The sequence below is a fragment of the Neopsephotus bourkii genome, unplaced genomic scaffold (assembly GCF_033783945.1).
Source record: "Neopsephotus bourkii isolate Nb327-2 ecotype Australia unplaced genomic scaffold, CSIRO-AGI_Nbou_v1 NB_335, whole genome shotgun sequence".
Taxonomy (NCBI): Eukaryota; Metazoa; Chordata; class Aves; order Psittaciformes; family Psittacidae; genus Neopsephotus; species Neopsephotus bourkii.
The window spans coordinates 717,833-743,106 of record NW_026900841.1 but is presented as its reverse complement, the minus strand read 5'-3'; the positions used below and the strand labels follow the sequence as shown (position 1 = coordinate 743,106).

Genomic DNA, 25,274 nt, shown 5'->3' with positions numbered 1-25,274 from the left:
TTTAATGTCTTTTAACCTCTTTGCTGCAACAAACCATGAGACAAGATAGACAACAACAGCTTTGGGCAGGCCATCATTATTCATCTGTTCCCAATGGTACAGCCAATGGCATCCTGTAATTAGTTATTTAAGGTTTTTTCCTGATGCAATTAAACCCTGGATTACACTATTTCCTTATGGAACTTCTAAAAATTAAATGCATTTAACTATGTGCTTACAGTTCAGCATTAATTCCCACCTTTTTTCTCCAGTTCTGCAGTGCCCCTGTGCAGGAAGAGACATGGGTAAGCCTTCCAAGGAAGCCTATATCAGCTCAAGCAAATAGCCCTGTAAGGAAGAACTCTCCAGGTGCCTTTGGCACCAGCATGTGGTACTGGTTATTCAGAAACAGCTCTGACACAGATTTGGAGCACTGCTGCCCACTCTACACAGAGACACACTGCCAGGTCTCCAGCTGACACACACCAAAGCCAACACTTGTACAGAGCTGCATTCTCAAAACCACACAGCTCACAGAAATGAAAGGAACTATGCCATTTTACACCAGCAAAGGCTATCACCTGTGATCTTTATTTTATTTTTCAAAAGTAAGATGTAGAACTGAGCACCTCCCTGATCATCTGCGGCCATCAAAATGAGCTGCTAGTTTCCATCACTGTTCTTTGATCATTGCTTTTCCCCCCACACTTCATCTTTCGGTGCCCCTTCTGTTCTGCCTCTTTCTGCCTCTACACCAAAGAGCAAGTGCACTGGCAGGAATGCTAATTGGAACTGTGAATGGCTGGGGCAGAACAGTCACAGAATGCAAAACTGTAATCATTCATTTGGTCGTGAGCTCCCTAGAGAAAGGACTATCCATCATGGTGGCTTGCGGACACGAGTAGCCATTACCATCAATAAATAATAATTGTAATGATTTTATGGAAAATTTAAGTCTGAGAGTTCCTTCAGGGAAGAAAATCATATCAGAGGAGTGCATCACCAGCAATTAATATCTGCTGGGGCACAGAAGACAACTTATTTGCTGGGTAAGTGTGAATAAGAAATGCATTTGAAAACAAATTGTAGGCTGTTTATGGACAATTTGTGGGCAGTAAAAGGGCAATATTCCTTAAATAGCCAGGTCTTTCACTAATGTCCAAACAGTCTGAGAGCTCACATTGCTCCTGGGAAGTGCAGAAATTTAACCCCGGTTTCTTAGCCAAATTCTGAAAGTTTTCTAGTTACTTGCACTTATTCCCAAGGATTTACACTAGTGTCATGGCCATGGTCATGTGCCTGTAGAGAACACATAAATCATTTTAGCAGTGCTCTAAGAATTGCATCTCTGTCCAGAAAGCTTCAAAAGCTCAACCTTAAAAAGACCAGAACTTTGCAGAGCAGCGAATAACCTACCCAGTGAAGCATTACTGCTTTTAGGAACCTCTGCTCTCCATGGTGATGAATAGTTGTTCTTGGCTGCACTGGATGAGCTCCTTCGCTTACTGGGGAGGAAGAAGAGAAAATAAGACACCTATAACAACTCACATAGTTTCTTATGATCAAGCTTACACTTAACTACTGCATGACTTAGAATGGGTCTATAGCTGGATTTCATGGGAGGTGTGTTGAAATCTGGGTTGTCCAAAAGCCTGGCTCCTTCTAGAAGCCTAGAATGTATTCTGGTGAACGCTCTCAGACACAAAACAGGAGGGGACCACATTCATGCCTACCCTGCAGGAACACCAATGACATACAAGGCTTAACGTATGCATTTGGTCTCATCTTAAATTCCCACTTCTGGAAAGAAGGCTTCCTTGTATCAAGTCCTATTCTGTCCTCCACCAACATATGCTCAGAAGAAGAAACAGTGCAGAACTTCGTGACACTTAGACTGAGCAAAGAGTCCTTGATATCAGCTGGAACAACTCTCCTAACAAGAAATCCTTGAAGACAACAGGACCTTACTTCACCGTTCCCAAATATTTCACTACAGAGGAAAAGAAAGGGTGGAAGATATTGGTGTTGAGATCAGGTTTTGTACCTAGTTCTCTTTTATGAAGTGCTTCTAAGGAAGAGGATCAAAGATGAGAACCTTGCCATTTTCTCTACTGGCCACTGGTACGACACAGATTTAGGGCAAAGTATAAAACAGTTTAATAAGAACTTCAGTGTGACTTGCACAATGGGAGGGGATAAAACAGTCTGGATTAGCTGAATATTACAAACTAGGATATTACATAATAATACAACCAGACAGTGAAGGATCACTGCTCAGATGCTTTGCCTTTGTGACAAACTCACCAATGGTTTTATATTCTAAGCTGCAGCTTGTGTCCTGCTAGTTTTGCTGTAGCTACTTAATAGTTGATGATTTTTTCTTGTAGAATACAGTGTATTTCTAAGGCTAACATTGACCACACAAGGGTAGGTATACACACATAGCTGTATGACACTTCACAAAGCCAACATCAATAGTGGTCAAGATGCTTATTAATGACTCATGTGACCTGAGCTGCAGTTTACCAAATCCTTTGATTTTCAGTTGGCAGGAAAAAACAGTTATTTCCTAAACAGCTATACAGAAACCAAAAACAGAAAGCAAGGAGGGTTTATGGCTATTGAAACCCACAGAAAAACTCCAGCTTTGGCACTAGAAGTTCCCATTTCTTCAATACCCCAAATTAACCACTGTTTAACATGCCCAGGGAAAAACAATTACAATGAGGAAATGAGGGAAGAGATGTGAATCCAGGCATCCAGTCTCTATGTGGCTCTGTGCTCCTCTGCTGTGTGACCTTGAATTTGATTAGGATTCACCTCCAGTCATCCATATATTTAGTCATCCAGATTCTTTCTAACCAATGGAGACATTCTGATCATTTACTTGACCCAGGAAATGCCAGTCCTCTGCACTAAAGAGGTCCCTTAAGAAGCAACCCACCCCAAGATCCCTCACCCTTCTTAATGGGTTCTCTAGTGGAATGTACGGGATCTACTTTAGCTCTTCAGACTCTTAAGCTCTGGCCAAGGGAGGTTTTGAGGCTCTGACATAGCCAGTATTGAGCAGCCTGTCACCTGAAAGCAAAGATGAGCAAACAGGGACCTTGTATGCAAAATGCTCAGATTGTCAGCTCTGGATGAACAACTAGGACTCAGAGTGGCATTTTCTCCAGGCGTGTGCCAGACCAAGGCAGCAAAGACATACAAACAACCGTGGCTGGCATGTATCAAAGAATATGTTACTTGGCTTCAACTGAAACATCAATGAAATCAAAATGCCTCCACTGAACACTTCAACAAACTGACATTCCAACAAAGCATGGCCAGCCAGCTCCATGATGCAAATCTACATGCTTTTGTGGACAAAAACTTCTTCGTTTTCATCTGTTTCCCAATAGGTTTGATGGCTTGCAGAGAGGACACCAGACTGAGTCTAGCTGGCACCTGGGGGATCTACTGAAAGAGCAGTCTCTCCAGAACAAATGTACCTCGAACTAGAGATGTTTGGAAACATTTGCCATTTCCACCCAAAGCATCCTGAGCTGATGAACACAGTGGCAGACCAGCAGGCTGGGCTGCTCTTAGTGCAAGTCTTATCCACTCACACCCTGAAGGACCTGAGCCACAATCATGCCAAAAAAAAACAAATGTATTTGTTCTAATTTGGGTGACCAGAAGGATTTTTCCTCTCAGGGACTAAAGTTCTACTACCAAGCCTGGGTCAATTGATACATTACTGATAGCTGTCCCCAGTATGAAGATTTTTAAAGTGTCCCATGTTGAAGCCTATATTCTCATTTCTAAGTATTCAGATATCTGAGACTATATCTGTCTTATAACAGGTATCTGAGATCTCTCTGTTATGGACACACCAGCACACACAGACATCAATGTCTGCTCCTTCCGCCTCAAAGCAAATTTTGCTTTACAGCTTGAAACACCCAGATATATTTAGATTCCCTTACAGTCTGAGAGATGATATGTCATTAAGTCTTGGCAGTAGATCTTCTGGTATGTATGGCGTGCCTTTACATCTGGCATCTGAATCACACAGCACAGTTTGCAGGAATGGGAAGAAGCCTGCACTAGGAAGGTTTCGAGGTGCAAGATAACCTAGAAGGAGGATAAAGAAAATGCCATTATTATGATGAGGACATGCATGTTGTTTTTTTTTTTTTTTTGCCATGTGTTTCTATTAGTATGTGTTATTTTCTCTTCCCAAACCATAGACTGATTCTCAGTTTCAGTGAGGCTCTTTCACTCCACCCTGGCAGAACTATCTGCCAAATCCCAATAGAAACACTTCCTCAACACTGCCAAAGCCATGAAAGGCGCTTTTTTTAATAAGAAAAACTCAAGCTATTTGTAAGATACCTGTTGGTCCTGAAGCAACTGCAGATTTCCCCCTCCACTCCAAAAATGCAAGAAACAGGCCAGAAATGACAAAAACACCCTATGTTTATTATATCCTAATTCTACCTTTAAAAACTAAAATAAAAGCAGGCATACATCCAAAGTAACCTGAAGCACCCATAAGAGCATGTTCTCCAAGTCCTGGTTGGATCAGTGTCAAGCCAGGTTGCTACGAGAGCTCTGTTTCAGCTTTTACCACAGGAAGCGGCAATGGATCCAGCACCAGAAAGCCTCCTTTGCTTTTTGTGCAGACCTGTCCAGGGAAGGGAGAGGAGCAATTTATCACCATCACTCCTTCTGTGTCTCCTGCCATCTCAGAGCAGCTCCTGTACCATCTGCTTGCTGACCTGTGCTGCTGGCAGCCAGCACTGTGGGGTGAGATGTATATCCCTGTCTCCCATTTCTGCAAACACAGAGTGGACCTGAGTAATTAGCGACTTTAGTAGTTTATGTGCCACTTGCCCCATGCTGCTCACTGCCAGCCCGCAGAGTTCACCAGCTGCTTCTCCTCTCAGGGACAAACATCCTAATAAATCTCAAACCTCTTCTGCTGGATCACAGCAACATATTACTTAAAATAATCATTTGGAAAATTACCTGGCAAAGGACATTGCTATTATTTCTACTATGGAAAGGAGCCACATATACAAAAGGCCCACAGGCAGGCTTGTGGTAATTGATTACCTTACTCTTTAGTCTCGAAAGATGACCTGTGACTCTCACCCTGGCACAGCTTTGTCTCTAACCCCTCCAACAAAGACACCATACTACATTTGTACTACATCTATTAATTATAGCAGTGCTCAAACAAGAAGTGCTCCCAAAGGGAATGGCAGTGCCAGATGAGGATATGACTGTTGGTCTCCTTGAAGGAGACTTGTCTTTCCTGAGCTTTCCTCAGCACAGCTGGTCACAGCCCATGAGTGTGCATTGCATTTTTCGATCAGAATGTGAAAGCTCATGGTTTAGCACACAAGCTACCACTACTTCAGTCCAGAGAGTGATGGGCACAGAGCACTGCTGAGACCTACAGAGTCAAAGGCACCCATTTTGAGTGGTGCTGAGATTCTCTTGGATGCCTCAGCAGAGAACTGCTCTAGAAAATGAAAGGAGATACCCTGCCAGAGGAGAAAGCTGCCTGCTGTGGGAAGATTCCCCAACACTCACTGCATCCCCCAGGCCACCAGAAGTTACACAGCATGCTGAGCTAGCTCTTGGTACTCACAGAGCACCAAGGAGAGCAAAAGATCTTTCTTATCCCTACAGGCAGGCAGTCCTTCAGGTGTTGGGGCCAAAGGACAAAACACACCACTATACAGGTTTTGAAGTGTAATTAATCTGCTGCCCACAAGCAAAACTTTACAGTAGGGCACTTTAATCTGGAATCATCCTTGTGGGAACATCCCCGTCTGGGATGTTTTGCCCTTTGAGATCACCAATTGCAACATTGCAAAATGGCTTTTTTCCCTCTCATCTTCCTTCTGATCTCCTGCACCCTCACTCCCATGCAGGAAATGGACTTACTTGCCAGTCAAAAAATGCACAACAGACCTCACTTTATCAGTGTCCCTACCAGAATGAAGCTTCAAAGACCTGGGAAGCCATGAGGTTCAGGACAGAGAGCATAACCATAATGAGACAGGTAGGAGCCAGGAGGGAAACAGCTATACCCTCTACTGCCATCCACACAGAATCATAGAATCACAGAATAGTTTGGGTTGGAAAGGACCTTAAGATCATTCACTTCCAACCCCCTGCCATGGGCAGGGACTCCTCACACTAGAATATGTCGTCCAAGGCTCTGTCCAACCTGGCCTTCAACACTGGAGCATTTACCACTTCTTTGGGCAGCCTGTGCCAGTGCCTCACCACCCTCACAGTAAAGAACATCTAGAAATGATGACCAGGGCCAGGATCTAAAGCCCATGTCTCTTAGTAGACCCGGAGCAGCTAAAGCTGTGTAACTCCTAGCTGGATGGCAGAGTGGGGAATGAAAAGATGAGGCTGGGAGCTTGGGGAGCACTGGTCTTCTCTGGAGCAATGTTAGATGTGTAGAGGCAATTACAAAAGAGATCCTGATGAATCCAGAGGAAGATGCTTTCTTGAGATATATGTAGTAATAAAAAAATTTAAAATTGGACCTAAAGGTGGTACACTTTGACCAAAATGGACAATTAAACAATCAGTTGCTGTACCACAAGCAACTGATGCTTGCAATATGTTTGTTCTTACGTACAGCATAACAACACAGTGATGGTATCAGTTCTTTCTTAGTTTTTTATTTTGGAACAGCAGCCTGAAAAATAAAGAGACAGGAATTCATGACCTATAGTTTGGAAGTGCTGCTAATCATGGTGGTGGCACGATGCCTGTGAAGATCCCATTGGCCCGATGTGATTGAGGTATTCAGGGAGACTTTGCCAACTCACATCAGATGTTGAGAGGTTTGCTGGCATCTGGGTACAACCATGGGGCCTGATCCATCACTGAATCACTGCAGGCATGAACTGATGCAACCCCATGATGTTCTTGGCAATGCAGAGGGGACTTTTCTGGAAGAGGCCTGGACTCTGACTGAAGTTAGAGAATTAAGGAGGTTTTTCAAGACAGACCATGACACAGAAGAATCTGAAATGTCTGAGTTGAGCTCCCATTTGCTGTAAGTTAGCCCTGTGCTGGTTTTTAACCCTGAGTATCAGCACAACCATGCTCTGGGTAAAGCAGTTAAATAACACACAGGATGCATCGTGATGAAATTGATTGATGTTACATTAGCTATGCTGCCTACATGGAGGAAATCTCCACTGACTCCAAATAAAGTTTAAACACCTGGTTCAGATGCAGGCACCCCTTCCACAGACACACGCAGCTGGGAGATGAATTCTACCCCTGCTTTCCCATGTGACAGCTGATTATGCTGAAGGGGACATACTGTGCACCCTGCGTTCTTCACACACTGGCTGCACAGAACCAAGAACAGGGTGGTCAGACTGGTGTAACAGGTCTGTCATTCCCAGGTGTCAAGCAGTCAACCTCACCACCATTAGAGCCACCAAGTACTTGTCTCCCTGTTCATACTGCCTTGAAAATCATAGAATTATAGAATCAAAGAGGTTGGAAATAGCCTTTAAGATCATCAAGTCCAACCTTTACCCCAGCACTGCTAAGGCCATCACTAAATCGTGTCACTAAGGGCCTCGTCTACATGGTTTGTGAACACTTCCAGGGACGGTGACTCCACCACTGCCCTGGGCAGCCTGTTCCAGTGCCTATATACCAATTCAGGAATAAATTATTCCTGATATCTGGTCTAAACCTTCCCTGGCACAACTTGAGGTTGTTTCCTCTTGTCCTACCACTTGATACTTGGAAGAAGAGACCAGCCAACTCCTGGCTCCATCCTCCTTTCAGGTAGTTGTAGAAAGCAATAAGGTCCCTCCTGAACTTCTCCAGACTAAGCAACCCCAGTTCCCTCAGTCATTCCTCATAGAATTGTGCTCTAAGCCTTTCCTGTCCTTCAAGGGCCACAGGGGCCAACAACTTTAATAGAAGCTGAGCAGCACAGCCACAGTAAGCTCAGCTTCTGACCATGCTTCCTTTGTCCAGCATGCCTAAGATCAGAGCAGTCATAGCATAGGGCACTGCGCAGGAAGCATGGCTGATGCTGGAGCCCAAGGCCCAGACAAACACGGTGCAGCCTCAGAGTTTTTTCTTGTAACTGCTTCTCATCCTGTAAAGGAAGGAATTTACTGATGGGAAGGTGAGTCAAGAGATTAATGTGCTCCCTGCTCCATCTTTCCACCCTCCATCCCCCTTGCCTGTGGTAAGGAGATGTGACTCCACAAAGCCACACAGGCTGCTCTGCCCACACATGTAAATTCCTTACCTGTGCCAGCCTCATACACCACTGCGTAGACAGCCAGGGAGGAAGTTGGCTCTTGACTCCCTGCAGTGCTTTAGGAAACACTTGCAAGTACCTGTCCCTCCCTTGGCTGGGATTTATCCAGCGCGTCAGCTGCATTAGTACACAACATAAGCACTAGCTATGAAACATTACTGAAGGGAAGTTGCAAAAGCTCCTCAGATTTTAAAGGACAGGAGTTGATGGGGATAGTTTCACAATCTGAAACAGAACATCATCATTACTGGCTTTTGTCGTATCACAGTATGTTAGAGATTGGAAGGGACCTCAAAAGATCATCTAGTCCAATCCCCCTGCCGGAGCAGGAACACCTAGATAAGGTTACACAGGAACGTGTCCAGGCGGGTTTTGAATGTCTCCAGAGAAGGAGATTCCACAACCTCCCTGGGCAGCCTGTTCCAGTGTTCCGTCACCCTCACTGAGAAGAAGTTTCTTCTCAAGTTTAAGTGGAACCTCTTGTGTTCCAGTTTGGACCCATTGCCCCCTGTCCTATCATTGTTTGCCACTGAGAAGAGCCTGGCTCCATCCTCGTGACACTCCCCCTTTATATATTTATATACACTAATAAGGTCACCCCTCAGTCTCCTCTTCTCCAAACTATAGAGACCCAGCTCCCTCAGTCTTTCCTCATAAGGGAGATGCTCCACTCCCTTAATCATCTTAGTTGCCCTGCGCTGGACTCTCTCCAGCAGGTCCCCGTCCTTCTTAAACTGAGGGGCCCAGAACTGGACACAATATTCCAGATGAGGTCTCACCAGGGCAGAGTAGAGGGGAAGGAGGACCTCTCTCGACCTACTAACCGCCCCCCTTCTAACACACCCCAGGATGCCATTGGCCTTCTTGGCCGCAAGGGCACAGTGTCGGCTCATGGTCACCCTGTCGTCCACCAGGACCCCCAGGTCCCTCTCCCCTACACTGCTCTCTAACAGGTCGTTCCCCAGCCTATACTGGAACCTGGGGTTGTTCCTGCCCAGATGCAGGACTCTACACTTTCCCTTGTTATATTTCATCAAGTTATTCCCCGCCCAACTCTCCAGCCTGTCCGGATCTCGCTGAATGGCAGCACAGCCTTCTGGCGTGTCGGCCACCCCTCCCAGCTTAGTGTCATCAGCAAACCTGCTGATAGTGCACTCAATTCCCTCATCTAAATCATTGATGAATATATTAAATAATACTGGTCCCAGTACCGACCCTTGAGGCACTCCACTAGATACAGGCCTCCAACTAGACTCCGCCCCATAGACTACAACTCTCTGGCTTCTCTCCTTCAGCCAGTTCACAGTCCACCTCACTACCCGATCATCCAGACCACACTTCCTCAATTTAGCTGCGAGGATGCTGTGGGAGACTGTGTCAGTATTTCTACTGTTCGGAATCCCTTCAGCCTCCTACATGCTGCAGAAGATAGGAAGATAGGATTCCTATCCAAGGAATATGGATCTACATAGATCTATAGTCCCCATCTTTATGATCCTACACCACATGATAGAGCAGATTCACAACACAGCATAATTTTTCATTCTCCCCAGTGCCTTTAGCTTTAAACCTCTGAATTTCTTAAAACTACAATGACCTTTGGAGGGTCCCACTACACTGCCTATGAGCCCAGAAGGACAAATCACTGCACTCACAGCTGCCCCACATCTGAGAGGTCACCCCATCATATTTCTGGTCAAATTGACTTGTCTGCAACCAAAATCTGAGCCCAGATCTGTATTCTGTGAGTAAAGACTGACTCCTGGGTTTGCCAGCAGCAGAATCCCAAGTGCAGGGGCTTTTGCTGTCCCCTCTCACTGAGAGCTTTGATTTTCTATCACTATGGAAAGAAGGACACTGAACCTAAAGAAAACATGACAGGAATCCCAAAGAGCAGAAGAGGCCAAGGGCTTAGAGCTGCCAAGTGCTGGTTCTCCATGCTCAAGTATCATCTAGCCAGGCCAACCACATCTCCAAGAGCTGAGAAGAGCGAAGACATGCAGAGCAGTCTTAATAAACACAAGACACTTATAATACATGCATGCCGCTGGAAATCCTGGCATTTCCACATTTCTTCCATTCCAAAAAAAATGAAGAAAACTATCTTACTTTCCTGAATATTTTAAATTACAACATACTTCCCTTCAACATGAGCAAAAAATCTTTCCTTCAAGTAAAGGTGCTTGGTAGAATAACAATGAAAAATGTCAGGGTAATAATAAATTTCACATAAGAAAGATGAAAATCACTATTTCACTACAATCAATAAGATTAATTGAAATTGACTGAAGTGTTTCCATCTAACTGGACAATGTTCTATGCTGCCACATTGATTTTGCTGCTTTCATTGCAGAGGTTTCAGGCATTAGCATTAGCTGAGTCCAACCACTGACTTCAAGGAATTGGGTTTTTTAACAGAATACAGACACAGCACCATGAACCCCAATGTTACTCCCTTCAACCTGAGGCTGCCTGAGCCAAAGGACATCAGTGCTGTGAGGACAGCAGCAATTATTATCCACACCAGAGCAAAGGAAAGGAAAGAGGTAGTATTTTCAAGTGGTCTCCTGTGTAAACTACCAGCCAGCTCACCCAGTGTACTGCTAAGCATCTTCATTTCCCTCAGTTCCCCAGTCTCAGCTCTACTACTCGGAAAGATATTTTGCAGCCCCATCATTTGAACATGCATACCCCCTTAAATAAAAAGGAGCTATTACAACCATTTCTTTTGCTTTCTAAAGATCACCCATGCATTCCTTCTCCCTTTTCTGCCCACACTGTATTTCTAGTTTCAGGGCTTTCTGCCTTGCTCTGCCATCTATCCTGCAAAACCAGACAAAATCTATATTCCATTTATTCCTTATCAAAGATGTGGAATTTACATTATGAATGGCTTTCTTAAATAAATGTAGGTACATTAATTGTATTTTCTTCCTCCTTCACCATTAATTTAAAAAGGCATACTGAGTTTTTCTGTTTTCTATCCATCCATAGTTCAGTGTTGTATCATTACAACTCCTTGGCCATGAAAAGATTCTCTTGGCTTCAGATCTCACACACTCTGATACTGCATATACCTTATGCATTAAGTCCTTCCATAGTTCATAAAAAATCCATACAAGTCTCAGCTCCCTCACTGGTGAATTAGAGGCACTAATGAGCAAATGGCTTCATTAGGAAGCATTGTGTTTAAGTGAAAATGCATTCAATCATTGCTCAGTCATACAAAGAGACTTAACAACTGTGACTCTTCAGCAAAGAAAAAGATGGCCAAAGAGTGGTTTGATAGAGAAATAAATAAAACCATGATCAGCAATGAAAAGGGTGAGTAAAGGAACATCCCTTGCAACACAAGGACAAAGAAACACATTATGATCATGAGGTAGCAGGCAAAAGGGAGAGAAAGTGACTTTTAAAAATAAAATAAAATAAATAAAATACCAAAATGTTGTGGAACTCACTGCCACAGGGTGGAGTATGCTGAAAAACAGACATTCCTTTATAAAAGAATTGGACATATTCACAAAAATACACTAGGCAGTGGCTACCAAATACGATTAACATAAGGAGAACATGGAGCCGTTGGAGCAAGTGCAGAGGAGGCCACAAGGATGACAGGGGCTGGAGCACCTCCCATACAAAGACAGGCTGAGAAATTTGGGGCTGTTCAGCCTGGAGAAGAGAAGGCTGTGTGGAGACCCCATAGCAGCCTTCCAGTATCTGAAGGGGGGGCCTACAGGGATGCTGGAGAGGGACTCTTCATCAGGGACTGTAGTGACAGGTCAAGGGATGATGGGTTTAAACTGAAGCAGAGGAAGTTCAGGTTAGATATAAGGAAGAAGTTCTTTACTGTGAGGGTGGTGAGGCGTTGGCACAGGTTGCCCAGAGAAGTACTGAATGCTCCACCCCTGGCAGTGTTCAAGGCCAGGCTAGACACACCCTCGACTTGTGTGAGGTATCCCTGCCCATACCAGGGGGTTGGAACTAAATGATCTTAAGGTTCTTTCCAACCCAAGCCATTTTATGATTCTATGATCCCTTGGATACAATCCCTTCAGATTCTAGCTGAAGAAACCTTTAACCTTTGAAGATTTGAGTGTCGGAGGGAACACTGTGCTTTGTGGTCCTACACACTCTCTGTCATCACCAAGCAGCAGCAGGGAGTCTAACCCAGAGTGAGTTTATCAGATGTGATTTATATTTGTCTAAGAAGTCACAACACAGAATGAAAATATTTACTGCTACTTTCTAAGCAAAATGTTTAACTATATTGTGTACACACAACCTTCTCACTGCCTTTCTCATCTTTCCCGTACTCACACAGCATTACTTTAAATTCATGCTTTATTTGTTAAACAGCCAAAGACAAACATGCCTGTGTCATGACATGATGACAATACTGTTATTCTTCAACCATGTGCATCTGCCCATCTCCAGCTTGGTTCACATATATTTATCAGTAACAAATTAAACTGCCTATTTTTTGTAGAAAAGCTTTATGATAATGTTAGGACTTTTGATCTCTCTGCAGACACTAAACCCCATCATCAAATCTATGGGATAAGATTAATTTTGAAGCAGGGTATTTTTTACACACATGAGGAATGGTCCTAATAGAATCATAGGATAGTTTGGGTTGGAAGCAACCTTAAAGCTCATCTAATTCCAAACACCCTGACATGGGCAAAGACACCTTCCACTAGATCAGGTTAAAGCCCCAAATAGATGACTGGCCTATCCCTTATCTGTGATATGAGAATATTTAATTGCCATGGCACTTGAATTGCTGTGACACTCTGACATTCATGTATACTGAAACTCACAAGTGACCTTGGAGAAAGGGACCTCCATAGCTACGTGGGAATGAGGGAGCAGGGCCAGGAGGCAAATGCCAGCTGAGACTTTCCTCTACCCTTTTCACACCTGCAAGATCAATGCCCACACCAGCCCCACACTTGTTGCAACAAACAGGGGTAAGGACAGTAAGTGTTACAGTTCCTGGTAGTACAGCCCCAATCTTGAGGAGTGTCTCCAAAGCCCACAGGAGTAATTAGTCCTATTGATTTTAATGGGATTACTCAGACTTCAGGTTAATCACATACTTAAGAGCTGTGCTGGAGCAGAACTAATGGTTCAATGTTGCACTCCCTATTCCACTGTTGACTTTCATATCATAAAAGCCATTTTTAAACCCATTCCAAAGAGAGCAGGCAATCTCTTTCACCCTTTTCTTAGCTGGCCAGCAGAACTGCCACTGACTTCTTCTGATATCACCTGTTGAGCAGTCAGCACTCAAAGAAGAGGTTCCCTAAGCTTACCCCCAAGTTGCAAGACACCAAAAGGCCTCAATATCCATTGGATTAGAGTCACACTGGAACACAGCGCAGGGAATCCAGCCACTACACACGCTAATAGTGGCAATCTGGTGTTAGGCCAAGTCTCAGTGTCCCTGGAGCATGCACATTCCCCCTCTGCTTTCCCATTATGCTTTAAGCAGTCTCACCCTTAGCCATCTTCCTTCCCTCATATGAATTACAAGGGATTTTCTTATTTCTCCTGTATAAATTATGTAACAAAATGTTGCGTGCATCTCTTGCACATACATCAGTTTCCCTGTGTACCTCACAGCCTACTCTGATTTAGAAATCATATGCCAGTTCCCACATCCTGTTTCTCAAAATGAAAGCTCAGCAGCACCCCAGATAAATCCGTTCCCCCCAAGATGCCCAGTGTGGCTGGGGGGAGATTCAAGAGCTTGCATTTTCCATCTTTACAGTGACAGCATCCTTGTTGTCCCAAGTGTCTCAATAACACGATGTCCTCAGTTGTCTACAACAGTGAGATCAAAACAGCAGAAAACTCACTGCGAGACTCCTCTCGGTATTGGTGGCCTCAATGGAGGAAGCATTTTATTGCCTAATTCTTCCCTTGAGCAATTCAGGCTCCACAAATAAGACCAGCCCAGAACAGACAGCATCTGCTTCATGCTTATTAAGACCAGGAAAGCCAGTTCTTCTCTCCCACAGACCTTCACCTTCCACCCCCTGATTTAACAAATTCAAAATCAGCACTTGAATGTGATTGTGTTGGTTTCATGTACTGATCAGGGATATCAGAAAGATGAGAGAGCATAAAAAATGCAAAGGAGTGGGAGAAGTAGGTGTAAAGGGAGGAGAAAGAACCTCCAAACCAAGAACAAAGAACAAAGGAGGGAGAAGGAAACCTCCAAAGAGGTATTGCAAATTCAGGTTGAGATGGCGAAACGACAAAGCTGATGAGCAGGGATGGCACTGGAGGTTGACTGTATTGTGGAGGGATGCTACACTGCCTGAAGCACAAACACACCAAGAGAGAGAAGAGGAACTGTGCACTAGTGCTTTTCCTACAAGGCTTTTACAAGCAGTATTTAATGCAGAAAAGGCTAACTTGGTCTTGCTGCAATAGAGCCAACTTGCTCTTGTCTAAATAAGCAGCAGGGCACTACACAAACAGGACCTGAGAAGAGAGTCAGGATATTCCCAGCAAGAACCTGGAACCTAAAAGCTTAAATCCATGTCTAGACTCTTGAAAAAAACCCCCAAACTGCACAAAACCTGTGTCTACTAAACCAACACGTCAATACTGAGTGCCTCCATGTAGTCTCCAGATTCCAGGTTTAGATTCTTTAAACAAAAGTGAACTTTCCAGAAACACATCAACAGCTGCTGACTTCAGCCCAAGCCCAGCTGCTCAGCACATCTGGAAAATAAGTTTGCATTTCTAGGTTCCACCATTGGTATTCAGCTGCCTCAGGGAGTCAGAATTAAGTGACTGCCCCAATGCCCTGTTGTAATTCATTGAGGAGGACAAAAAACCCAACACTGGCAACTCAGGAACTCCAACTCTAAATGTCCTTCAGTCACCCCTCACAAGGTGGAAGAGTCTGTAGGTAGCATCAGGGATGTGGAGATGTGTGCGTTTGAAAAAGAGGAGAAAATTGACAGAAAAGAAGGGGAGCAAAATGAAGCAAAGTAAAGGAAAACAAGGACTGTGGCTGCTCCACCAAAGTCAAATGATGGAGATCTGGAAGTCTGATGTACTTGTAAAGAGTAGGTTGAAGCCTTGGGATGGATTATGCCTTGCATAAATACCTATGACTTATTCAAATGAATGGAGTGACCTATGTAGCTGAGCCACCAACTCAACTCTCTGTAATAAGCATGGGAACCTATTCATTTTTCCATACTGTTAGGAAAAGAAATTATTTCAGGTCCCTCCAACTGTGAAAAAAAAATTTCCTTTAAAGTGCAAGCATCTTTTCAGAGCTTTCTCATCTCCAGGATGGTATCTCAGAGGAAGAATAGTGCTGTGGTCAGCTTGCTCCATGCCATCTACCCTCACATATGTACTGGCAGACACAGCCATCACTCACGTTGAGAATTAACCTAGCTCAAGACCTTTCTCAGTTCCTGGAAGAAACTGTGGGACAAAGTCAAAGGGGCTTCTGCATCAGAGCAACACATTGGGATTGAGGCAGGGAGTTGTCAGAGCTGAAAGTGGTTTGACATCCTTAGTTATGCAGACCCACAGGGCAGGACCCCCTGAACTCATCTACCACTGCATTGCTGCAACAGCCAAAGGGGCATGGGTGATGGAGAGTGACAGGCACTGCCTGTCATGTGCTTGGCAGAACCTTGTACCCATCACAACCAGCTGCCTTACCTGCTTCCTCAGTCCTATGGGAAAGCGGATGCTATCTGTATTTATCCTTTTAAGCAATATAGAGTATCCACCTTTTTTTGACACTGCTCTAACAAGGGCAACTTATGCCTCAGTTATCTCTAACATGGCAACAGTCCTCAGCAAAGAAGTCATAGAAAAGATGTGTCTGCAGGTACCACAAGCCACAGTCTCTCTCCTAAGGATTCTCAGATCTCCACTGTGATTCATACTAATTTTCCCAGCCAATTCTGGACCTGTTCAAATCCTAGCTATCTATCACAGTAATACTGGATGAAGTGTAGTTCAGAGACTCCCCTCTCCTGGGCCCTCTCCCAGGAGCACTGGAGTCAAGAGTGAGAGCAGAGCATCTGCTCTTACATAATTGTGCATGCAGCTCTGGCTCTAAACTAGACCTCAGCAGCTATGCTGGTACTGGCCAACAGTCTAGTGCTCAACTATTAGGATATTCCCCCCAGATATTAGCTGCAAAGAGCAGCCTTGTGGAGCACTGCTACTGAGTCCATCCCAAACACCTATGAATGAATGCAGTACACCCTTCAGGCATATCCACAATAGTGACGAAATCCAGGTGGAAATTGTGGGAGGAGTTGTTTCACTGAGAAACACTGAGAACATTTTTCACTGAAAAATGTTCAGGGAACAAATTCCCTGGCAGAATTGATGGATTTAAGGCCAGAGTCAAGAACACAGATTCTTTCTATGCAGAATGAGGTATGGCTTTAAGAGCCTACTGGCTGTCCCTTGGAAAGCCAAAGGAGCAGAGCTGAGTGGTGTCTAGCACTGAAGAGCAGGGTTTCTGAGTGAGTGGACTGCTAACCACACCCAGGAGAGCTTCTGTGGAGGATAATGATGAGGGCAAACTGACAGGAGGGAAAAGAAGGGGAACAGAAAAGGAAGAAAGCAGGCAGGGAGGGTGTGACAGTGTAATTGGGCTTCTCTGCAGACTGAGTGGGTTGAGACCTGAAGAACAGATTGTATCTCATATACAGGTCCCATACCTTGCAAAACCCGGTAGTGCCGGAAAGGGACTTTCATCCCTACTCACTCCAGAGAACAGGTGATAGAGGCACAGAAGACTGGGAGATACCATCAAACCGAGTTCAGTGGCTTTCACACTGCAGGCTTCCAATCCAGAGCTTCTTATTCTACATGTATGCCACAAAACACATCCCAGTACCTCCTAGCAAATACAGATGCTGTAACAACAAGGTCAAAAAGCCACAACTGTGATGTGCATAGTAAGTTGGATGAGGGTTTTGTTTGGTTAAACTCTCAGATCATCACAGGAACTGGGTATGCAAAGAGAGAGAAATCTTTTAAATTTCTCCTGACAACAGTCTCTGCTGACCTGGGTATATATCATCAGACAGATGCCTGGGAGAAAGGCGAAGGTGTTTTTTTTCCTCTAGATGCTTTAGTTGTGAAGAAAATTATGTAACAGATGGATTTCAGCTCCTTGTTTTCCTCAGCTCTGAGTTTTCCTTTGAGCATACTCTTGATGGGTGACATTTAATTGACATGTCATTTCCCTTCAGACTTTAGTCTGGCACAAGCTCCCCTTGCACTAGGTACTACACAACATCATTCAAAGCAACTCGCTCTTCTGGGAAGCTCTTGCCACTTGCTCGTTCTTGATTGATATTTGCTTGGTAATTTCTGTATATATTGAATGTATAGTAGACATCCTTCAGAAGACCTTACTGTCTTCAATTTGAGCTATTTTAACTGAGCAAATAATAGATTTCATGATACTTCTGTGGCACTCAATACATGAGAGAAACTTACAGACTCTGATTTTCTGTGGGGTTATCACTAAGGTCCCAAAACTTAGCATTTGAGTAGTTCCTTCTATCTCTGTGTCATTCATTCTGGGCTTCTTGACTTTTTTTGTCCACCTACAGTAATCTCATGACAGCAGAACTGGAAACAGCTTCTTATCACTACTTAATGATTGTGTTTTTTAAGGCAGGCACTGGAACTCAGCATAAAGTGGATTTTATTCCTGTTCAAAATAAACAGAAAACCCCCTCTTGTAATAGTTTTCCTAGATGTGTCCAATGTTCTAATAGAAAAGAATGTTCACAAATACTTTCTCTATTTCTTTTCAAGCAAAAAGTTGACACATTTTTTCCAAGTGTCAAAAAAATATTATTAATAGTCAAGAGGCTATCTTTATTTAACTAGAAAAGCAGCAGAAACTGGCTGTTTGATGCTTTGGTTAACATTCTCCTCCATCCCCTTGGGATTCTTAGGTGGTATCTGAATATCTGGATCACAAGAATACATTACAATCATTATTTTCCAGCACCTCTTTCAATACAGACTTACTGTTATCCACTTCTAAGGTAGACAGACTTGCGTACTTTGTGATACTTGTCTCAAAATAGAATCCACCTATGGAAGAAAAGGGGACAAGTCCAAAGATCCTGCCCAATCTCCCCCTTTCCTGCAAAGCATAACTGATGGAGCTACTTGCGCTTCGTAAGAACATGCCTTCTAATCCATTAATTCAAAGATGCAATCATCCAGAGCCAAAGTGCTCCAAATAAATATAAATTCAAACTAATAGCCATGTAGAGTAAAAGAATTCATATTTTACCATCCAGCTGCCTCTCTTGACATTTGTCTTACTTGATTTATCTGGGGCAGAAAGCACAACCAATGGAGTACCGTGGGAGGACTGCCATTTCCACACGTGGCAAGACCTGGGGCTTTTACAAAGTACCACGTCCTGTCTTTCCTGCTTCAGCTGGTTCAAGGGAATTGCATAGAACCACAGAATGGCTTGGGTTGGAAGGCCCTTAAAGCTCATCCAGTTCTAACCTCCTGCCACAGGCACAGAAACCTTCCATTAGACCAGTTGTTCCAAGCTCCATCCAACTTGGCCTTCAACACTGCTGGGGATGGGGCAGCCACCGTTTCTCTGGGCACTCTCTTCCAGGGCCTTAGCACCCTCAAGTCTGGGAGAGACTACAAAGCATATTAACAGGCCTTTTACTGACAGAGATGGGCTTTGGGTCAAAAGACCACCCTAAGACAACAAAGATATTTCTCCATTAAATATTTCCTATGACATTTTCGATAGTTATTTATGCAGCCTTCCCATCCCTGATTACAACCTGAGATACACAAACTTATAGTCAGATTAGGCTGCAAGCTCTCCGGGACAAGGGCTAACCTAATTGCATATCTAGTATTTTTCACAGTAGCCATTTCTCACAAATTATACAGAAGCAAAGACTTTAATCAGAGTATAACATGTCACTGAGGTACTTCCAGCATGTTATCCATGCCATCAAGAGCAGATTCCTCATAGCCGTATATTAAACACCTGATGGCTACAAAGACTGGAATCCAGCTGCTTGCTCTCACTGCTGCCAGACACTGCCTCTTCTCCCCCTGCAGCAGTCTCCCTCCCCTAAATATACAAATCCAACGTTGCCCATGCCAGGGCTTTATTCTTATCAAGTTGATGACAGCCTGATGTAGGTTGTCCCTGTTGGTGTCTCTCCTATCAATCAGCTGGTGCGTGGTGATTTCTGAGGGCCTATTCCTACCCTGTGCTGGGAAACTGTGGCTCTCAGTAATATCTCTTCACAGCTTTGTGCTGCAGCACAGGGATGTGATTCAGCAGGCTAGCTGTGCAACATGAAGCAAGAATCCTGCATACCTTTCAGGGTCTCTGTAACAAGGAACCCCTCTATTGAGCAGAAGGGGTGCATGAATGAAGAGTGTAGCTCAGTGATTGATTCCTCCCAACACAAAGGCAGGCTATCACTGGAAAGAGGGCCCTTTTACTCACTCCTCTCCCCTCCCTTCAGGCTGCACTTCTGAGGCCACAGAGAGCAGAATCAGAGATTTCACCCAATTCAAAATTAACACTGTGAAAAGGAAGAAGGCTTCCATTTGGATAAGCTCCTCGCTCTGTTTTACTATATCGCTTCATGAACAAATGTGCCCAGGGCTGGGATGTGCTGCTTCTGACAGCAGTGACCACTCACTAAATCAGTGTGTTTTAGAGCAGATCTAGGTTCAGCCATGCTCTGAAATGCAGATGTGTTCTCTTGACCCAGGAAGTAAGGCTTGCAAGCACAAAACCAGCTTGTGCAAACTCTTCACTCATTTAACCACCAACAGATAGTCACCCACCCAAAAAGCTGTTTTTTGACTTGCTAGAAAGTGCTCACAGACTTACATCATCAGGTCCCGGGAGCCAAAAAAGGTACCACTCTTCAGCTGAGCCTTAGTAGCAAGCTGCCTAAATCGGTACTTCTTGCCAGTAACACACAAAAGGTAAAATCTTTCATGTTAACCAATCTCATGTTTGTTACCTTACCTTCATAATCACACTTGAAGCCTACGCCCTTACTCATTTTACTGAAGATCTCCACCAGCTGCCCTCTTGTCCGTCAATTTATCATGTAAATTCATACTGCTGTCAGCAACAGCACTGAGTGCCTCTCCATGAGACAGTGCTTTGAAGTTGTTTTCTAATAATAAAGCTAATTTGAAAAAATAAAATAGAAGCAGAAACAACCTCAGAGGAACACACACATTTTACAGCATTCTGCATTCCAGGAAACCTCCACTGGAAACTATAAAGAACCCAATTTGTAAAAGTAAAAAAACACATCAAATTAACACATCAGTCACTGAAATGAGAACGAAATCCCAAAGACATAACAAACCAGTTACTTACAGTTTGGCTGTGGTTCTGGAGGGAATTTGAGGCGGATAATGGCCAAGATTATGAAAACAACCACAGGCCAGGAAATTAAAATGAATGACCATACCTATAAAACAGCAATGAAAATAGATCGGTTATGTTTGTCACATTTATGTGCTCCAGAACTTGGTTGGAATGTGCAAGTGCTGCCCTAAATGAGTAATGAGATGCTCTGTAAATCACTCCTATCTTGGTATGCATACAATTAAACTCAAGTATTATCTATGCAGGAAGAAAAAAAAATATGTAAGATTTTAAGAGCAAATAACACATCTGAAAGAAACACAAGCCTTTCTGGTCTTCAGTCTGGCTGATGATTATAAGGGGACAAGCTTTAAGACACTGCTATGTAATAGCAAAAGCGCGCTGAGATGTGTAAGACTTCTGGAAGCACAAGATAAAAGAGATAAAGTGTGAAAGGTTGTTTTCACTTTCAGTGAATGTTGCTGCTCAAACAATGGATAAAAATGACTTTGATTGAATTATACCCCAAAATGTAAGTTTTTGACAAGTAAATTGACAAGTCTACAGCACTTCTTTCCCCAAAAGCTTCACTGCTCTTCACAAACAGCAGTTGAGTCTCGCAGCAGGGCTCAAAGAAAGGATGTTTTCATAGTAGTCATCAAAAAGATGTGCAACTCAAAGCACAGGGAAGGAAGGTATTTGTGGAGTTGTGTAATGAGTCAACTGGAGAAGTCGCATTTGAACACCAATCACCAGGATCCTTCATATGAGCTTCTGACCCCAGCAGCCCAACTCCCTGGCACCTTTCTATTTAGAGCTGAGATGGAAGAGGTGCTATAAAATTGGCCTTAGCATTTTGGAAAACCCATGAACATTTATAGAGGTCTTGCCTCTGACACAGGGTTGACTGTCTCAGTGGACAAGAATGAAGAAAATATAGCTTGCTAATCATCTACTGTAGTAAACCAACCCAGGCAGGAGCCCCAGAGTTGGTCTTAAAACTGCATGCCTTGGAGTTTTGTAAGCTAGGAAAATGCAATTATTCAAATCAGCAACTGCTTTTGCATTAGCTGGCTAGTGCATAGTGCTTTCTGTCCACCAGTAGTTAAGCTTAAACAACCGCGTGCTGCAAAATTGCTGTGCTATTTTCATGCCAATATTAGAAGCTGCAAAGATGTCTTTCTTCAAAATCATTCCATTTTTCACTGTTGCATTGCTATTTTTTTTTACCCCAAACTGGTTTTCCAAAGTAATTCCAAGCCCATAAGTGTTTTCAGTTCCTGAAACAGTCACTGGAACATAAAAACAAACAGACAGAAAAACAAATCCTGGAGAGCAATTCGGCTTAAAGATGGTTGTTTCACAGCAACTCCATCCCTATCATCCCTGATGAGATGACACAGCCATTGAATTAGGAGTAAGATTCATGCCTCAAAAGCACACAACTGACAGACATCAAACCACAAGGCACCTCCCCACACATCCCTTCAGAAAGGATGCTCCTCTACCTTCAGCATTCAGCAACATTTTAGCTTTCACAGACAGTACTCTTACTGCTTTTTATATATACAACTTCTAACAAGACTGACCACTGAAACTAATATATTTTCATTTTTCTTATATCATATGTTTTCTCTATAATCAGTCCCAAACATGCTGTTTAGCTCTGATTAATTCACAAGCAAACAGCATTATTAGCACATCCTCCTTGTTTAGTACCATGTAGGCTAAAGTAAAATTATAGGGTAACAGCACAGAATCTGATATTAGGCAGAAGATGCCTAAAGGAAGGGCAAGAGATCTGTCATATTCTTGGGGCAAGAAATGAATTCTGATTGTTTCTACTCAGGGAAATCTTTGTACCTCCCCATTTTAAGCTAAAGCAGGGTTTATGCTCCCCACTTTCCACACAGCTCTTCCCTTAGTCCCTCTGTCCTTTGATTCATTTGGAAATAGTAGCTGGGCACACAAGTTGCAACATAACAGCTTTCCCATTGACCAGGCACTTCTAGTTCACAAAAACCAAGACAACCACTTTGGCCAAACTGGTTGCAGGTGGAACATGTTGACTTGAATGGAGCCATAACCAATCTCAGTTTGGCTCTTGGGACATCAAGCTCTGTGAGGTAGGTTGCATAATCCTTTAGTTGCTGGATTATTCTGCTGCTAAAAGTAGATTTAATTTCTCAGACCTTAGTTAGCATTTCTGGATGCAGGCACACTCTCTCCCCCCTCATTCTGTTTAAACAATCACACTGCCTAGAAGCAGCAAAAATGCAAGAGGCAGTGATTTCTCCCCATGGTGCACAGGTAGAGGCACTCTCTCCAGGGAATCTGCAGAGAGTTTGCAGAGGAAATAAAGTGTAAGGCAAAAGGCAGAAGCAAATGTGTTTGCCAGCTCTGGAAAGGATGACAAGCAGAGTAGGAAAGCACATGAGTCTGCAGGGGGGAGCTGACTGGTGTCAGCCCTACCCATCAGACCAGTGAGGGGAGCCAACACCACTGCAGCAGAAGGAGCCACCTTCACTCCTAATCAGAAACTGAGCAGCACAGTGGAAAACTTTCTTACAAAACAAACATGCTAAAATAAAGAAAAAAGCTTTCTAAAAGCCTGGTCTGTAAATGAAGGCAGACTACACATGTGAAAACAAAAAACACAAGCAGGAGAATAGAGAGATCAGGATGTTTGGGAGCAGAGATCTGGGTTTACCTCCTCACACCCTCTCCAGTGTAAGCAAGCTCCCTGACTTGGAGCAAGAGAGGGAAATGAAGGAGGGTTGCAGGGAATGCTGCCATAAAATAATCAGTACTTTGCCAGATTTTAATTGGCATTTCAATTCTATAGAATTGATATTTCAGCTCCTTGGGAAAACAGAATTAAAGCAAGTGAGACCATGAGGTCAGAAGTACAGGTAGGGCTTAGGTTACCATTGACTGTGGGGACAAAAGAGCTGAAAGAGATGAAAATTTTCTCCTTTTAACAAGGCTGTTAGGATTTCTCTTGAGAGCTTAGGGGTAACTTGATGGGATTCCTCTGCATCCCAGAAAAAGTCTTCTGTATCCTTGACAGCAGTGGAAGATACTCTGAGGTGCACAGCACATCCACAGCTCCTACAGAGGATGATAAGGAGTCAGGTCAACTCAGCACCTAACTAGATCGGGCTCCAAAACCAAGAGGCAGGACAGGACTGGTAAGAATGCACCTTACAAGAAGCATGTGGTGATAGGAAGCCTTTCACTCCATCCTCAGATCACACCCTTCATTGCCATTTTTCTCTCTTGCCAGCATTTTCTGCACCTACCAAGGCTTCCATTCAGCAAAGCAAGTTTAAAACCAGCCACATTTGGATTACTAGCAAGAGGACTTGTCACAATGCAAGTCCATGAGCTGCAGCATTTCTTATGCTGGAATCACAGTGCAGCTGTATGGAAATCAGACTGGAGCAAAACTACTGGCCAGGCTTTGTCTGGACACACAATGCCACCCAAAAGAACATATTCCTCCCTGGTGCTGCTGCAGTTCAGATTGCTCTCTGTACATTGCTGGAAATGGTCTGCCCATGAGTTTGGGCATAGTTTTGTTTGCAGGGACTGCTGCCCCAAGGGAACAACAGTGGCATCCGTAATACTCAATGCAGACTTCTGAGCCCTCATGCATGAGCTCTGACCCAAGACCTAATCACTTTGGCTTTAAAAGGCTCATCTTCACTTCCATGCCGTTCCCTTCCTTCCCTGTGCATCTATCACCTTGAAAGTATTTCTGTTGTAAAACTGTGTCCTCCTTCTCCTGCAGTGTCCCCCTTGCTCCGCAATTCCTGTGATTTCCAGGCTCCCCCTGTCACACTCACCGGCTGCCTCTTGACACTGAGCCAGTTCTTCCAGAGCAGGATCCTCAAGTGCTGAGAGAGTGCAGCCATCCTTAGCTGAGCTGACCAAAAGTGAAGGGGCTGCGTATTCTTCCTCCCCAGACTTAGGAAGCAAAATCAGAGGCTCTAACCCAAATGGGCATCCAGTGTCCAATATCCAAGCCTCTGCCTCTTCCCCACAGCATAGCTCTAAAGCAGCTACTTCATCCACCTGTGGCTGCTGTACTCCCAGGAAATGTAGCTCTTGTCCTCACAGCAATAGCTCCTAGCAAATTCAACAGGTTCTTCCTCTCCAGGCAGGCAGGCAGGCGCAGCAGCCTGTCTCCACTTGTGTTAATTACAATATCCAGCCTCTCCTGGATGCTCCTTGTTCAAGCCCTAACCGATAAAATGGATAGCATTCCAAAAAGATGCTTCTGCTTAAACAAAAGGTGATGCATGCCTCCTCCCTCCCCATGATGAAACTGCTTGCCTGCCCACACACCACTTCTGCTGGAGAGGTGTCATCAACAGCAAAGAGTTAGGCCACTTGCCAGGCCAGTTCGACTTCCCCAATTTCACAGGGAATAGCTGGGAAGAAGAAAGTATCCATGGCTGCAGCACGCATCTTCCTGGCATTGCTGATTGGGAATCAGGGCTTTTTAATACTTCTGAATGTCTCAAACCTAGACAGCCAGGTAAATTAACCGAAAGAGTTAAAAAA

At 44.0% G+C, this 25,274-nt stretch overlaps 1 protein-coding gene across 1 annotated transcript in view; it reads right to left on the bottom strand.

Annotated features, from left to right (window-relative positions):
* The window catches only part of ABCA12 (ATP binding cassette subfamily A member 12), an 87,061-nt gene extending 62,439 nt beyond the window's left edge, over window positions 1-24,622 (bottom strand). Inside the window, exons 1-4 of the mRNA XM_061348135.1 lie at window positions 24,554-24,622; window positions 20,715-20,808; window positions 3,948-4,095; window positions 1,396-1,484 (exon numbers count right to left, since the gene is read on the bottom strand). Coding sequence (XP_061204119.1) covers window positions 1,396-1,484; window positions 3,948-4,095; window positions 20,715-20,808; window positions 24,554-24,622 — 400 coding nt within the window. The remainder of the gene's footprint in view (window positions 1-1,395; window positions 1,485-3,947; window positions 4,096-20,714; window positions 20,809-24,553) is intronic.
* Window positions 24,623-25,274: the final 652 nt, after the last annotated feature.